General features: G+C 38.7%; 1 protein-coding gene across 1 annotated transcript; it reads left to right on the top strand.

Moving 5' to 3' along the window:
- The first annotated feature begins 898 nt into the window (after positions 1-898).
- zbtb34 (zinc finger and BTB domain containing 34) lies at positions 899-16,392 on the top strand. Its single transcript, XM_035536281.1, has 2 exons — positions 899-981; positions 9,044-16,392. The coding sequence occupies exon 2, from the start codon at positions 9,078-9,080 to the stop codon at positions 10,611-10,613; it is 1,536 nt and encodes a 511-aa protein (XP_035392174.1). The 5' UTR covers positions 899-981; positions 9,044-9,077; the 3' UTR covers positions 10,614-16,392.
- Positions 16,393-16,821: the final 429 nt, after the last annotated feature.

Genomic DNA, 16,821 nt, shown 5'->3' with positions numbered 1-16,821 from the left:
AGAAGATGCTCACTGCGTGAAACTCGAATAACTATCTATACCTACTTCGTTGCTCAGTGTCATGTACTGGTAAAAACGTTTACCAAGGTCCAGAGCTTTGACGTTTTTTCTTTCTCACAAACCTGAATTTATTGGCTAAGGCAATAGGCTTTATATCTAGTCCACTTTATTACATTACGGTCATCAACACACGATTATTGCGCTGTTGTAAAAATAGGTCTGCACTCGAATTACCATCATCCAAAGCACACTCGTAAAAATTCACAAGTCCTCTGTTCAAAATAATAATTTAGCCTTTGACGCCCTCTACTGTTCATCGCACCATATGCAACAACCGTTTGGAATCTTTTTAACCAATGACTTCCGATCATTTCAGCAAGAAATTGCTTAAGCGAAGCATACACACGATCCTACAATGTTCATTCACATGTGTAATATTTCACTAAGTTTCACTGGTAATAATAATACTTTTGAGTAAAAATAATTGCTATGTTGCTTCACTAAAGTTAAATCTTAGTAATGCATTATTGATCTTATTTCTTGAAGAGTTCCACATTGTGTGGTTAATCATATTTATTTATAAAATTGACCGTTATTGTTTATATTTGATCAAAACATGAACTGTTAAAGCATGTAGGCTGAATCTTCTAACACAATCTGAAAGACCATGTCTATAGTTCTACACATCCTCAGACAATAGCTAACGTCCTGACTCTTGTACGACTGTAGGTTATCAAAACAATGAAGAGAACGAGTAAACAAGCAAGAAATCATCTAACTGGGGTCTGTTTGTCAACTACAAATGACAGTTGCTGTGCTATACAAAGTGAACACCGCTAAGCAGACGCATTCACTTCCGGTGGAGAACGGTTGGTGGAAGAAAAAAAAAAATCCAGCAGCAGTAGCAGAACATAGCTGGGGAAGGAGGAGGCCAAGGCTGGAGTCGCTGCGGAGGAATGGGCAACGTTTGATCCGGAGAGGGTATTGCGCGAATTAATTGCAATGTATCTGATATTTAATTGGGTTAACTGATTGCTTTTGCTTTTGATTGAGTCTGTGTAAAAGTGTAAATGTAAATAGATGGCTAGTTTTCTTCTTAGCATTCCATGACAGTTTGGCTAGAGCTAACTAGCTAGTTGGCTAACCAGCTTACCAACTAACTAGTTAGCTAAACCATATATCGTATCCGTCTGACCTAATAATAAAGGAAATATGTTGTCAGTTTGCTAACTAACTATATCCCTTAGCCGCATTTTTCCTAAGTTGCAATAGCTGCAGTGTGTAGTCAGCAACCCTGTAAGATGGCTAACGCTAGCTAACCGCTAGCTAAGTGGGCCAGTTTTCTTTGCATAGGGTTTAACCGGTCGGTGCTCGCAACAACTTCTACGCAGTGCTGACTGCCTGACATCAACCTGATGTTAAGCATGTAACCATCATATAACCGCAATAACAAGAACTATCTAGCCATCTAGAATAGCTAGCTACCAGCTAGATATCTTAGCCATCAGGCGTAGCTAGTGTAGGTTAATCTAATTCCAGTCAGTTCTTTTTAAAAGCCTTCTTAAAGCTAGCTACGATGAAATTGTCCTGATATCGGTTATGTGAAACGAAAACAACGAGCTAAGTTGTTTCAAGGATATAAACTTGCTGATGGTTAGCCACCTAGCCAGCTAACTAGTAATCCTCGCTACTTGGCCAACTAAATTGATGTTTTAACGTGCGCCTCGTGGTTAGCTAGCTAGTTAGCTAAATAAGTTAAGTTTGGTAGAAGTTAGGTTCACTTTTTGCGAGCTCCCTCGTTTCACTCAGTTTTTTTTTTTTAGCTCTTTTTAAATGCCATGTAAATTTTAGTTATACATTAGGCTTTTTTAACACCGTCTATAATGTAGAAAGTAATTATGTCGAGAATTATGGCTTTTCTCTCAGATTCTACGATAGCTGCATTTAGTCGTGGAAATAAAATTCATAAATACATTTTAAGCTACATTCTAGATATTAGATTTCATAGCAATACACGCAAACTTTGTTTTTTTTGTTGTTGCTTTGATCTAGACCTGAGGAGGAAATAAACCTGTCTTTTTTTTTTTTCTGCTTACAAATTGTAAAATGGTGTGTCGGGTACAGTGGCGTTGGGTGATAAAAGGTCATCAAAGGAAATCTCTTTAAAGGTTTTTACGTTCGCGTTTTTAATAAATTAAGCATATCGTCAAAATGACTAATTTTTCTGGTTTAAAAAAATCAACAGTCTACTTGTCTAAATACAACAATTTATTTGAATAAAGCAATTATGTATAAGGCAGAACTAAGTGTGATCTGCCTGAATTGGCCTTTGCAATGCCTAATTTACATAATAGGTGCTTATTTATAGGTATTCTAAACATAATTGGTTTTTTTTGTTTATTTTTTTCAAGTGCTCCTTTTAAATGTGACTGATAGGTAGTGCCTTATGGTGGTGTTAGGGATATGCACCCAGACTATGACCAGTTTCTCTGCAGGGCTTGCCAGAACAGATGTAGCCAAGTCAGTTAAGTTCTGTGCATGAGTAGGTCTTACTGCTCTGCACTGGTATACCTTGGAGGGGTATCATTCAGCCGAATGTGTTATGCCTGTCTGCAAATTTTCAGTGGTGGCCACCGTACCGGCAACATCTGTGGTGATACATTGAGCTGAAATGTAAAACCTTTTGGTTTTCTAGTAGTTTTAACCTGTCCTGTAGGCTTCTTTCCCTAAAAGATATCAAGGTTTTGTCTGTTCATATTGACTTTGTAACTCTTTGGACTGGTGAATTTCTGCATAGCCTGAAGGTCAGGCTCCTGGAAAAAAAAAAAAAAAAAATATAAATGAAATTCCAGATCTTTGATTTCAACTCACTGGGATTAGGATACTTGTATCTTGGCTGTCTTTGATCCAGGACAACAGGAAAAGAATTGGTGGCTTTGACCTGTGGACACAGCACAAAAGAGAGCAAAACTGTGATATTTTTATCCCCCTGATTATGCCTGTTAGGTATGCAAAGCCTGATTTCCCCAGCCAATCTTGTTATGGCTATTCTTAATTGTCCTTTAAAAATCATGCTGCAGTTTCCTTTGCTCTAAAGCAGTGTTACTTTTTCTTGTCATCAGAATAACAGGGCTTTGTGCATGTCTGCTAATGGTGTCCACAGAATAAGCAGAGTAGTTTAAGAAATGCTAAATGGGTATTGATGGGGTGTCTATTTGATTTGATTTACATGTGATGGACATATTAGTTTGTTGTTATATATAAATTGAATAATGTAATTGATTTATGTTTGCCAAAGAGTATATATTCATTTATCATGTCACTTTACCTGGTTTATCCACATCATATTTGCCTGTGGCAATGTTTTTAAAACAAACAAACAAACAAAAAAAACTGACAGCCCTGCAGATTGATTTCCTTTTTTTCTTTTGTCTTTATGGTCCATCAAAGTACCTGCATGTTAAGATCATGACATGATCCTTTAACAGTGCTTCAGTTGCTCATACAACTGTAATTCTTTGGTCTTTAATCCTGAGGGTTAAAATATTCCCGTAACCTCTTATAAGAAGTTATGAAGCTACATTTATTATTTCCAAAGATTGCTTGAGCTGTCTGACATGCAATAGGTAGGCTTGATGTATTATTTACCTGTTAGTAGACTTCCAACAATATACCCATTTCATGTTATAGTTTTTGTAAGCACAAGCACATAAGCAGTCCCATTTATCTGAAAGCCCACTTAGTGCTAGAATGACCTAATTCCCAGAGTGTGTGTGTGTGTGTGTGTGTGTAAAGAATACCAGATATTGGAATGCAGGAGATGCAGTTTGTGACGATGCAAAACTACTGTTTCCATTGTCCAGAAGCACCTGTTTGAACCAATCAGAGATGAACAAAATTAAATTCAAATTGAATTAGATGCAAGAGCAGTGAGTATACTGTGCAGAACCTCAGGACCAGATTTACAGAATCTGTAGAGCATTCAAGTTTAAGATACCTGTTCTAGCAGATATTGGCTAATATTTGTGATGAAAATGTGCACAATGTTTCTGATAAGGGTCTTGAATATACATCACTGGCCCTCTTGTCAGGACCACTATACTAATAAATGGTAGGACCTCAATGTGCATCAGTTTGTCATGACTCGATTTTCATAAGTCAAACATTCCTTTGAGATTTCATCCCTGACCTGACTGCGTCACGTTAATGCTGCGGATTTGTTAGCTGCACATCGATGCTACAGCTGTACCATGTCCCAAAGGTTGTTGGTTGGATTCAGATCCGGTGACTGGAGGAGCCACTGAAGGACACTGATCTCATTGGCATGTTCATAGGGCCAATTTGAGAGGACTTTGTGCTTTGTGAGTCAGTACATTATCATACTGGAAATAGCCTTTATAAAATTGGCAGATTGTGGCTGTAAAGGGAAGCGCATGGTCAGCAACAATACTCTGACAGGCTGTGGCATTCCAGCAATGCTTGATGCTTGGAATATGTGTTGCTTGATGCTTGGAATATGTGTGACAAAAAAAACACCATTTCACCACCTATGCCAGCCTAAACTGTTGACTCTAGGCAGGTTGGGTCTATGGATACATGCTGTTTGGGCTGAATTCTGATGCTACCATATGTACCATATGGATTTGAGTTTTGTTTCTCTGTGCATGTGGTCACTGTAGCTTCAGATTTCTGTTCATGACTGACAGGAGTGGAACTTGATGTGCTCTTCTGCAGTTACAACCTCCTAGCTGCCTGGTTCAAGGTTTGGCATATTGTTGATTCTGAGATGCTTTTCCGCTTGCCACAGCTGTAAAGAGTGTTTACCTTAGCCGTTCTATAATATTCACTTAGTCTTGCCATTCTTCTCTGATCTCTATCAACAAGACATTTTTGCCTGCAGAACTGTTATTTGCCCTTTTTTTGCACCATTCTGTGTAAACTCTAGATACTTTTCTGCATGAATATCCAAGATCGGCAGTTTCTGTTACGTACCAACAACCATGCCTGGGTTAAAATCACTCAGATCATATTTTTCTGTGTTCTGATGTTAATTTGAACATAAACTAAAGCTTTTGACACATCTGCCTGATTTTCTGCATTCAGCTGCTGCCATATTATTAGCTGATTTGATCATTCTATTAATGAGCCAGTGTACATGTAATGCTAATAAAGCGCACAGTGGTAGTATATGGACAGTTCTGCATCTGAGTCTGAAAATGTTGATATAGTCCAAGTTCACGCTAGTGCCAGAGTTAACACTATATGCATCTTGCTAGTCATATGATATGGTGATATTGCCATGATTCTGGAAGGAAATTATGAATATAGTTGTACGTTAGTGTTATAAAATTTGCAAAGCTGTGTCCGATTCCACTGTTCCTTTGTGGTTCCATTCTTAAATGTTATTAAGCTCATTTCATATGCCACAAATTATTGAGTAAAAAGTAAAAGCTACAATACTGTTTATTGGCAAACAAGTCACTAGCTAAGGATTTCTGTAATGTGGATTTGTACCCATTAATGTTTGCCACAACAGTCCCTAATGCACTTTCTAGCTATGTATGAAACTATTCATTTAGCACACATTTCTGCATCTCTGGATTAGGAGAGAATGAGATTTGTGGGCATTGTAGTGGGTGCCATAAAAAAGACCACTTTTCAGTAGTCAAGGCAAAGTTTATTTATATATTGCTTTTTACAAAACGCATTGTCACAAAGCAGTTTTACAAATGTTTGGGTCCTGATTCCTAATGAGCAAGACAGTGGTGACCGTGGCGAGGAAAAGCTTGTAGGCAGAATTAAGAAGAAACCTTGAGAGGACCAAGACTCGAGGGAACTTTTTGCTTTGTAGTTATTATCATTATTTATAGTCATTGATGCCATTTCTCACATTGATGCCTCGTTTGATACGCCATGATTTAATTTCAACCATGCTGTATCCTAAGGTATAGATGGCTGGGTGCATAACATGAGAGGGGGAAAACGCTTCCGAGGCACCATGTGACTTGCGAGCTCCATATAGATCAAAAAAGTATCTTGGGCTCTTGGATCTAAAAGAATGGCAGTACATTTAAGCAACTGTTACAACATGCCAACTATAATATCCTTTTGTCCTAATATAACTTGCATTACCATACTGCCACCCTTTAAAATATTGTATTTTGGCATTAATATATATCTGAGTTATTGTTATTGAAACATTTGTAATGCATGCTGTGGTGAGGAAGGTTTTTAATGTGTAATGTATAGGTTTGACCCAGTGTTTGAACCTAATGTACTATTTGCTTAAAGACAAAATCCAGAGCCTAAACTTGTGTCTACAGTTCTCTGGATCTTAGCCAAGAACATTTGCATGTTGTGTCCACTGGATCAACTCTGCATATATTCTCTGGCAGCTTGTCAAATCTAGGTTCAGCTCAGTGCACATGGCTTGGGCCTGCAGTAGCCTGCAGTACACTTCCCTCTCCCTGTAAGGATCATCTTACAGCCTACATAATGATGGCAACAAATAAAATACAAAATAAATGTTCCCTTCTTGGTCATTCATTTAACTTTTCTTTCATTTTTTGTTTAATTTGCCTGTAGCCCTGGCAATTGGGAGAAAAAAATGCTCAAAGATTTGCTGACTGAGACTCTGTAAGTAATCGTGCTGAATCACCAGGGAGCTAGGATAGAATTAGATACGAGTGAAAACCTAGCAGAGAATTTAGTAATCTTCCTCTATTTTGTATCTGGCTTGAACGTGATACTTCTTAATTCCTTAATGCAGATTTGTGAGAATTTTCATAGCTACTTAAATTTGTGATGATCCCCTTTAATCTATTAAACTTCCATAGTGCTGAGCCAAGATCTTGAAAGATTGTTGGCATATGTGGAGGTCCAAATCACTACAGTGATCATAGCTGTTCACGACTCACTACTAGCAGAAAAGAATGACAGTTATACTAGGTTAAAAAGTGCACAAACGTTTCAACACTAGCTACAGTTCTGTCATCTGTCCTACTTTGAAATTGGCCAGCTGCTGTGTTTTATTATAGATCACTCAAGCCTTCCTATATATTTAATTTAAACCATTGAATTAATTAACCATGAAAAGAATAAGACAGGGCTGCATGAAATTTTGGTCATTGACTAATCTAAAAGTCTGCAGTATCACCATCACGTCAAATGATCTCACTTGATATTCATTTACCCTCCCTGGTGTGTTTTTTAAATTTAGTTTTTGGTTTCAATTTGTTTTGTCATGCATTTTCCTTCTACAACTTCTGTTCAACATTAGTCTGTTTCTGTATATCATAGGTATAATGTCAGCACTATGGTAGTCTAGATCCTGATGACAAATGTATTATAGCAGTGCTACAAATGGAAAGTATTTTCCATAAAACATTTTTTTGTTTCCATAAAAACACATTCATCACAATGTTATTAAAACAAATAAAAAATAATAAAATTAGTTGCAGAATGACTAGGGATATTCTACTATTATATTTTAGATATGCACCTGAAACTAGTTTTGTCAACATTTGAGGTTTTTCTACATGGTTGACTTAACAGTATCAAATAAAATAAAGTTTAAAGTCGTTGTGTAAAGAGCACCCCATCCTAAAATATTCTCATGAAGACTGTTTATCCTTTCAGTCAACAGATAGACAGGTAGACAATTAACAAGAGTATATGATGGGCAAGTGTGACAGTTACTGCAGATGCGGGACATTATTAGTTGAAAAAAATCAATGTGGACAAAAGGAAATATGGGGGGGGGGTTGTACTGTGCATATCCATTCATCAAAAAGCTGTTCGACATATTCACTCAGGCTCATGAGGGTACAAATTAGACTGCAATCAACTCATTAGAACTTTTTGGCAAGCCAGTCTTGGCAATTGCAAAGAACAGTGTCATGAGAGGTTCAGAAAGTCACCATGCAGGAAAAACAATTGGACATATTCCAAAGCATAATAAAATACCAGTAAAATGTTTTAAGACACAGTCTCCAAGGGAGCCTTGCAGGGAGTCGAGCAAACCTGTCAACGTTTCACCTCTTTGTAGAGTTTGGAAAACAGATGACCCCTGTCCACTTCAGGGCACTGTCAGTAGGAACGTGCAAGAGCTTCACTGGTAACACATCATCATAGTGTTAAAGAAACCACCATATGCCATAGATGTTGAGGCATGTAGTGATCCAAACTCTGGGGAAATTCCAGTGTAAAGTGGTTATCCTTGTTTTAAATTTTGGAGTGGCAACAAACCATGACTCATACACTAATGCAACTTGCAAGTGCAACAGGTTTAGCAAGACGAGCACAAATATGAGGGTTGGCGCATATATCTTTCTGGATTAGTCGGGTCTTCATGACTAGTGGCAGAGAGATTGCTGCATTCTGGGTTCAATTCTGGTTTTACTACAAGAGAAAATATTAAACATGCTGGTTGTATATTTATTGTTCAATATTTACACTGTTTTATGGAGCAACAGTTTAAAATGCTTTTTGTACTCAGAACTTGTACTAATATCTGTTGCATTTTGCCTCTGTTTCTTATTGTACCTTTAACTGCATAAAACATTTAATGTGACCTCCAAAAAAACATGTTAAGGAAGTAAGCATGTAGTGGTTAAATAATAGTTAAATATATTTAAAAAGAAGTAAATGAAGTAGCAAAATGTGAGTTTCTTTAAGAATAGGTTATGTGGCTAAAACCTAAAGTGCGTATTCATATTTTGCCTATACTGTCAAAGAGCTGAACTTCTGAAGCCATAGTTTATTTCCTTAAGTAGTTCTATTTGCCAGGTAAAGCGTAGTGCTGCTGACAAACTGTCATGAAATGTGGTCAGACAGTTTAAGTAAGAGGAATAAAACTGACACTAATGTACTGAAACCACTTGTTTTGATAGTAAGACTGTTTTGGCTAGAAGGTTTTGCAAAGGATTTACAGCTAGTCTTGTGTTATGATTGGCAGTGTTTCCCATTTGTGTTTGCTGCTTCTCTTGCCACATAATTTAAAATGTTTACCCCACCCTTCACATACATTATGGTTCCCCATTAGGTTTTCTGCAAGCCGGGAGAGACGTCAATGAGTCATGGAGGACAGCGGTGGCTACATAGAGTTCGACGTACCTGAGTTCAGCAACACTGTCCTGAAGCAGCTTAATGAGCTGCGCCTCCAGGGTAAGCTCTGTGACATCATCGTGCACATCCAGGGCCAGCCGTTCCGGGCACACAAGGCCGTCCTGGCTGCCAGCTCACCCTACTTCCGTGACCACTCAGCCCTGGGCACCATGAGTGGCCTCTCCCTCTCCGTGATCAAGAGCCCCGAGGTTTTTGAGCAGCTGCTGGCTTTCTGCTACACTGGCCACATGGAGCTCCGCCTGCGCGATGTAGTCAGCTTCCTCACCGCTGCCAGCTTCCTGCAGATGCAGGCTGTTATCGACAAGTGCACTCAGATCCTGGAGGGCATCCACTCCAAGATCAGCCTCCCCACTCCCAGTGGGATGGATGGTGAAGACGAAGAGCGTGCTGCGGCTGCCTCCCAGGCCGGACGCAACGGCCTGAAGGAAGTGGGTGTTTTTGTAAACCCCATGCAGATTTCCCCAACATATTACCAGCGAAAGAGCCTCAGTGGAGAGGCGAGGGGCTCAGGCAGGACGCCGGCACTGTTTTCTGAGGAGGGGCAGTCAGACCGCGGGAGCAGCGATGGAGTGTCTGAGCAGGAGGCATCCATGGAGGCCGAGACCGAGCAGGTGGACCTGATCGGGAAGGATGGCCAAGTGACTGATGTCCACATCAAACTGGAGAAAACGGACCGCCCCACCTACTCGGATAGCTCGTCGGCAGGTGACGACGGCTACCACACGGAGCGGGTGGACGGAGAGCAGGTGCTGGCTGTGAGCGTTGGCGCGTATGGGCCGGTGCTGCCCCCTGCTGGCTACACCTACTCAGCGCTGCCCTCATCCTGTTTTGTCAGCATCAGTCCATCTAGCCCCTCTCGCTCCATCCTCAGTGGGTACCGAGGTGGCCGGGCCAGGCTCAAGCGACCGGTCCCGGTGCCGGCTGAGGTACTCACTCAGCTCAAGCCAGGCACGGATGATGGCGAGGGGGCGCCAGCGGCAACTAGCGTCTTTGAGAACGATATGAGGGAGCGCAGCCTGCGGGGCCACTGGTACCCCTCCAACGAGCGCCTCATCTGCATCTACTGCGGCAAGTCCTTCAACCAGAAGGGAAGCCTAGACCGACACATGCGCCTGCACATGGGTATCACGCCGTTCGTCTGCAAGTACTGTGGCAAGAAGTACACCCGCAAAGATCAACTGGAGTACCACATCCGTGGACACACCGACAACAAACCCTTCCACTGCCAGATCTGCGGCAAGTGTTTCCCCTTCCAGGGAACCCTCAATCAGCACTTGCGAAAGAAGCACACGGTCTCAGGTGCTGAAGCCACCAACACCGCGGACTTGCAGGGGGATGCTGCCGATGGCCAGCGGGGGGCACTAGCAGATGTCTCAGAAGGAGCCTACAAAGCTCCATATGCAAGTGATGAGCCAGCGAAAGAATTTGGCAAAGAAAGTGCCAAGAGCAGTCCCCAGGAAGCCCCTGCATCCAGATGTGATTATTAAGATCCTTTTTTTGTTGATGGGTGGGTTGTTCAGCGACAAGGAAGCTTTACGGTTGCTATTTTTGCGATTACGTGATTTTAAAAGAAGCAGTGGATGATGAACCTGCCGTGTGCATTTTTTACTTGTCTGTTTTTGTGAGTCATCTGTTTGTGTAACATGGGACACGAGAAGAATTTTTTTCAAAGGGAAAGAATTGGGTAGGAGGTCTCAATAATCAAGGCCTTCAAGATTTTTTTTTTCCTTTCTTTTTTTTATTGGGTATATATATATATATTTCCATGTTTTTAAACATAGAGTAATATAGGCATGTTGCAATAATGAATAATGTGAAAGCTCAGATAAGATGTTTGTCATATGCTTTTACCTGACCTGTGTTTGCACACGTGGCCGAAAGTAGGGCCATAATTCACCCGGATTGGTTTGATCTGCCAGTGCAAAAGCTTTGTGTGACACATCCATTCAATACCTCATCATACAACGTAACACTCATAACAGACAGTATTTTAAGCTTATCCTCAACTTTAACCGGGTTCTACCTCATAGTCAAGAACCTGAAAGGAAGTAAGAAGCCTCTCTTAAGCATATTTGTCATAGCATTTAAATATTTCACATAGCAGACTCCTGGCACAAATCATCACTACACAAAGCCTTGGTACTACCGTACAATTTTCCTTAAAGATTGTAATAAATTTGGATGGGGTTTTTTTTGTGGGGGGTGTGTAGAGAGATTGTGTATGTTTTTGAAAAAGGTGCTTAAAACGGTGGTAAGATTAGGGAGTTACTTGCCTGTTAAATGCAATCAGGTGCATTGAAAATAGGGTGTTCATCACAGAATAGCATGATATATAGCCTAACTTTGCTTCTTTTTATCAGCTTGGACTAAGTTTTATATTTAGAGGCTATTGCTGTGAGGGGAAAGTAAATATCAGCTTTTGTTCTATATCTTCAGAGAAGTTTAATGGAAGTAATTTAGTATACTATTTTATTATAAATTTTAGGGTTGCTTATTTTGATTCTTATTGTCTTTGCCATCTACATTTGTTGTTCTTTTAATACATAATGTTCGTTTTTCCAAGCACAGATTATTATTTGTGCTATACCAGATTCTTCACTGTACAAGTATAATCTGAAACTTAAGAAACCTGCTTCTCAACTTTAAACAAGTGTAGAAAGTCTCAAAACAGTGTATGATTGTATCAGACATGTAATATTACTTGGATCAGGATTGCAGCAAAATCAGACTTTTTTTTTTTAGATGCATTTGTTTCTGAAATATTGTCATGCAATATTTTTGCATGTTTTTTCTTGCTAAAGGTTTGTGAATACCTCTTCACAAATGTAACTTTGAATAGAGATTCTGCTTTGTTTGGAACAGAGCTGCAGTTGACCACTTTTCACCGTGAATGGATTTGTGTGTAGCTTTGATGAATCAAATTTAAGGTTGTTCTTTGAAGCCCTTGGACACTTTAACCTGTGAGGTCTGATGGAAAAAAGAGAATATAAGTCATCGTCAAAACGTTGTGGTTTAGGTGTAACTACAACTTTGCAAAATTTCTGTTGTGCATATAGACAGTTCTTGGGAGTAAAATCTTTTGTTGCCTTTAAAAGTTCTAAAAGTTTAGATTTTTAGTGTTAAAGCATAAACCTCTCTCCTTGTGAAGAAACTGTTTTCTGAGACTGCTGGCTTGGAAATTGTGCGTCTAAGTGCGTATACTTTGGGCACCACTGGTATGAAGAAGACTTCTGCCATGTTTTTGCTGTGTTGGAAGCAAGCCAACGTGGATTTTGAATTTTCTTCTTTACAACATGGAGAAATTTGTCGTACCAAACAGTAGTATAGGCTTTGGTGTTTAAAATTGCATATACATTTAAGAGAGATGATGATAGGTTTCTTATGTGTTTGGGTGCTTACATAAGGGGTTGCCATGGTTCAAAGTTGACAGTCATACAGAGCTTAAAAGGACCCGATAAACTGGTGTTGAAAATGTAATTGTACTTTTTAAAATATTGCCGCCAGAGCAAAATCATTCACAATACAATTTTCTTTAGATATTTTGTTCTGAGACTGAATAGTATCATGATAAGTTAAATAATTTCTTAAACTGATTGATTGCTAAAAAGCATAACACAACCACTGAGTTGGCAAAAAACAAAATCAGGCTGTTTTTGTTTAAGTTGGGCTAAAGTGTTTCTCTTGTGTAAACAAAGGCTGTATGCACAGAGGAGAAAACGGCAATAGTTAGCCAATGTTTAGCCTAGTGCTATCAATTTATTTATGTGTGTGATCATTTGTAACTTTTGGAAAACTATAAATTTGAAATCCTTATTAATGCGAATCAGAATTCTATGTAAGAGACACTAGTCAGGAATGTGGATTTTCTTTGTGTCAATAGCCATATTTTAGAAAAAATAATTATAAAATATCTGTACTTTTAAAGGCATCAAAAGTTGATCTCTCTGTGGAAGGTCTATGGAACACCATTGCCAAACATAAATCTCATATATATTATTCCCCCCCCCAGTGTGATTATGGTGTTTACTATAATCTGCATGGCCTCCCGTGATAGGTGAGTGCTAATTTAGATTGTTTGTTTGTTTTCTAACAAATACGTGTGTGGACATTAACAGGAGGGTCCTAACACCGTCTTGTTCCTCATATTACAGGTCCACTAAAAAGGTTGTGATATGCACAAGTGATCTGTGGCTTTTTTGTCTGATTTGTTTTGAAATGACTAATTAATATTGCTCTCAATTTTTGGTCCTCCAAATTTCGCTGCCATATTCTTTCATATAAAATGAAATCTGTATGGCTTCATTCTCCAACAGACTGAAAGACGCTTGTCTAGTACAACACAAAATGCCTGCTCACAACATGCCACTTGATATTTGTCTTCATTTCTATACAAAAATACCTGTGTTTTGCAATTTTGGAGTATTTATCTGGCAACGTATAGCACTTATTCTGGAGTGATGGGTGGTGATTATCCCTTATGTAAAGTATGGTAGAAGTTCCTCTACAGCATTCCTTATAATGCGGCATTTTATATACATTTTTCTTTTGTTTATGCAAGAATATTTAGTTTACCTTACAACCTATTTTTTCTGATGTTGCTTGAGATCCAATGTTACTTTATAAATTCTTGTCATTTTAAAATTCTTTGATTGAAACCCTTCTGTTACACAAAGGTTGGTGTTTCAAAATGAGCTTCTGCACTGAACAAAAATTACAGCCTTTCACAGATGATTCATTCTCGATGGGATTCTGCTCTTCCTCTATTGAAAATGTTTCCAAAACATTATTTTTTAATTATAATGCTTTTATTGTTGCTACATTTATTTTGTCTTTGAGCTTTGACCATGCATGTGGCATTATTGAACATGGAGCCAAGTCATCTGAAGTAGTGTCATTTATATGATCCCCGCAGGACTGTTTTCTTCGAAAATAAAGATTACTGATAATGAGGGCCAAAACTGCAGATACATAAACCAAGATGTGTCTGTAATCAGATTAATCCTAAGAGGGGGCTTTAAACATTCTTCTGGTAAAAATAAAACGGCATTTATTAGCCCCCTCTGGATACTTTAATGCAATTTTGGCCGCTTACCAAAGAGCAAACCAAAAAAAATGTGTAATGTTGGTTATATATGCAGCACAGTCAAGTAAAGAGAACAACCCAGAAGCCTGAGAACAATCTGTGGGAGTATGTGGAAACTGTTTTCTGCCTCATTGCCCAAACTCCCACAGCTTTTACAAAGGTTCTCATATGGTCATGAGGAAATCTTACCAAGATATTTGATTTTGAATGGAAGCCCCCTCCCCCCTTCATGGAGCAAGTTAATGTTCTTTAATTGTGCCCCAGCTGTGCTGTGTAGTAAAGGTAAACATGACTTAAGCCATAAAAGTGTTGCAAAGTAGTAGTGAAAAGACTGAATGTTTTGGTTTCTGTGGAGAAAAAATGGAATGGTTCGGGAAATGATCTATGTTATGGTTAAATCTGTGCCTTGCCACCAGAAATGTTGACTTCCCTGACACATCCCTTTTCAAAATTATCTTTATAGGACATAGTGTCTATTTGTGCATGTATCAGTTCATTCTTGCCATATGTATAAGATTTATCTAATGATTACATGCTTATTAATCTATGTTGTTGTTTTTGTTTGTTTGTTTTTTTGCTTTGATGTTTAACATCTGTAATCATCCTTTGAGGTTTTATGGAGTTAAGAAGCTAAATGCTGTAGCATAGGAAATGTAATATGCAGTTCTGACTGGAAGAAATTGTAGCACGTCACAAGGAAATGGGACAATCAGACAGCTTCAGACACTGGAAGCTACCTCTTCAAATAAATCAGTGAATTATAGCTTGAGCTATTAATTTATCTTTTGATAAGATCTCGCTAGATTTATTATTTTAACTGTGCCAGCCACTCTGTAGTTTATTATTAAAAGTGCATGCTAGACCACTTAGATGTAAGATGTATTGCATGGTGGTCATCACATATATGATGAAATACTGAAATGCAGATTTTCTTTTTCTTGTTTTAACTTCAAAATATTTTTTTAAACATTTTATTATGTTTGTCTGGCATGCACTTAAGATTTTTCTTTTTTAAATATAGTAAAAACATTATATTCCAAATAGAGGGGGTTTGCTTATATCTTACTCCTCTTTAATGGGACTCAAATATAAGGCCTCAAATAATTCATTTCTAGGGAGGTTTAACCCTTTGTAATGGTGCTTTTAGCCTGGTCAGGTGTATTTATTGATGATTTTATATACAAAATATACATATAGGTTATAGGGGCGATAAGGTTTATTACACAGTTGTGAGTGGTTTTAAGAATTGTTATACTCAACCAACAAACTTACCTTGACATTACTGATAGATGTTCACTCTTTTGCTTGAATCTTCACAGAAATGTTCAGTGTGGGCCGTGTACAGTAATCAAAAAGAAGTGTTTACAGGGAGGACTGTGGGACTACTTTTTGAATCTGCAGCTTGTTCTTTTATTAAAGCTGAATTTCTTCAGGTAGTTTATGAACACTGATATTAGTTATAAAGAAAAGAAAATCTTGAAGTCTTCCATTGCTTCTCTGCTTCCAACATGTCTCCACTGTGTAATATGCAAAAAGCAATAACCTTTTTAAGAGCAGTTTGTTACGCTGCCTCTTAGATTACAGAAATTTCATGTCTCAAGATGTGGTCATAGGATGCCAGGAAGTCAACACAAGATGGTGGGGGAGGGGGGGGGGGTATTAGAACAAGTTGCATAAGGTGCTTCTGTTGTGGTCACCACCATAGTCCAAAGCCCTGAAGAGTTAAGGCTATGAGTATTTCAGAGCTTTGTGCATGTGTGGAGCTGCTCATTTTGTTTGTGCATTTACTCCATCCATCTGCCGCCTCTGCATCCGGTTAAACATTGCACCTTTGAGCTATGTCAAATATGAAAGGTATCTTGGGAGGGATACTTTGCTTACTTTGAGAGCCACAAAGATCTCCATCACTTCCTCGTGTACTGGGACTGCAGGTCAAATTGGACAATCAGAGACTGAATGGACCATACTACAATAAGTATGATTTTGGTGGATTTCTGATGTGCAGCAATCTCAAACTCTGTTAGCTTCAAATTCTCATGTGTTCGATTATATGGCAAAAAAAAAAATAATGGTAGAACTCAGGGCTTAGTATTCAGAAATGGCCACTTTGGATATACAGTGTGTGTTGTATGTTCAAATCAACCTAATTGTGCACTTTTACTTCAGGTTCACCCCCCCCCCCCCCCCCCCCCCCCCCCAAAAAAAAAAAAAAAAACAACAAAAAAAAACAAAACAGTCTGCCTCATGGGTGAATTCAGTAAGTACACCCACCCGTTTTCCGTTCTTGCTTTTTCATATGTATGGGACGAGTACAGAGCTTCAGCACTGGGGAATACTGGAGATCTTTTAGCTTTTGACATGGAAGTTTCTCTACCTAACACCCTGTAGTCCACTAACAACCTCACAACCCTACTGTGAACCTCAGAACTCCTGTTCTACTGTTTTATACAACTATGAAGTACATGAAGCTAGCTGGTGCCGATGCTGTAACAATTAACTCACAATTTATGAATTTTATTTTATAGCATGAAAAGATTATATTTATTCAAATGATATATTTTGCTCATAATCATTGTGCTGCTTCTTTATTTTTGTTTCAAAGAGCTTGTAAA

This window comes from Electrophorus electricus, chromosome 18 (genome assembly GCF_013358815.1).
Source record: "Electrophorus electricus isolate fEleEle1 chromosome 18, fEleEle1.pri, whole genome shotgun sequence".
Classification (NCBI taxonomy): Eukaryota; Metazoa; Chordata; class Actinopteri; order Gymnotiformes; family Gymnotidae; genus Electrophorus; species Electrophorus electricus.
This window is presented reverse-complemented; position numbering and strand designations above follow the sequence as displayed.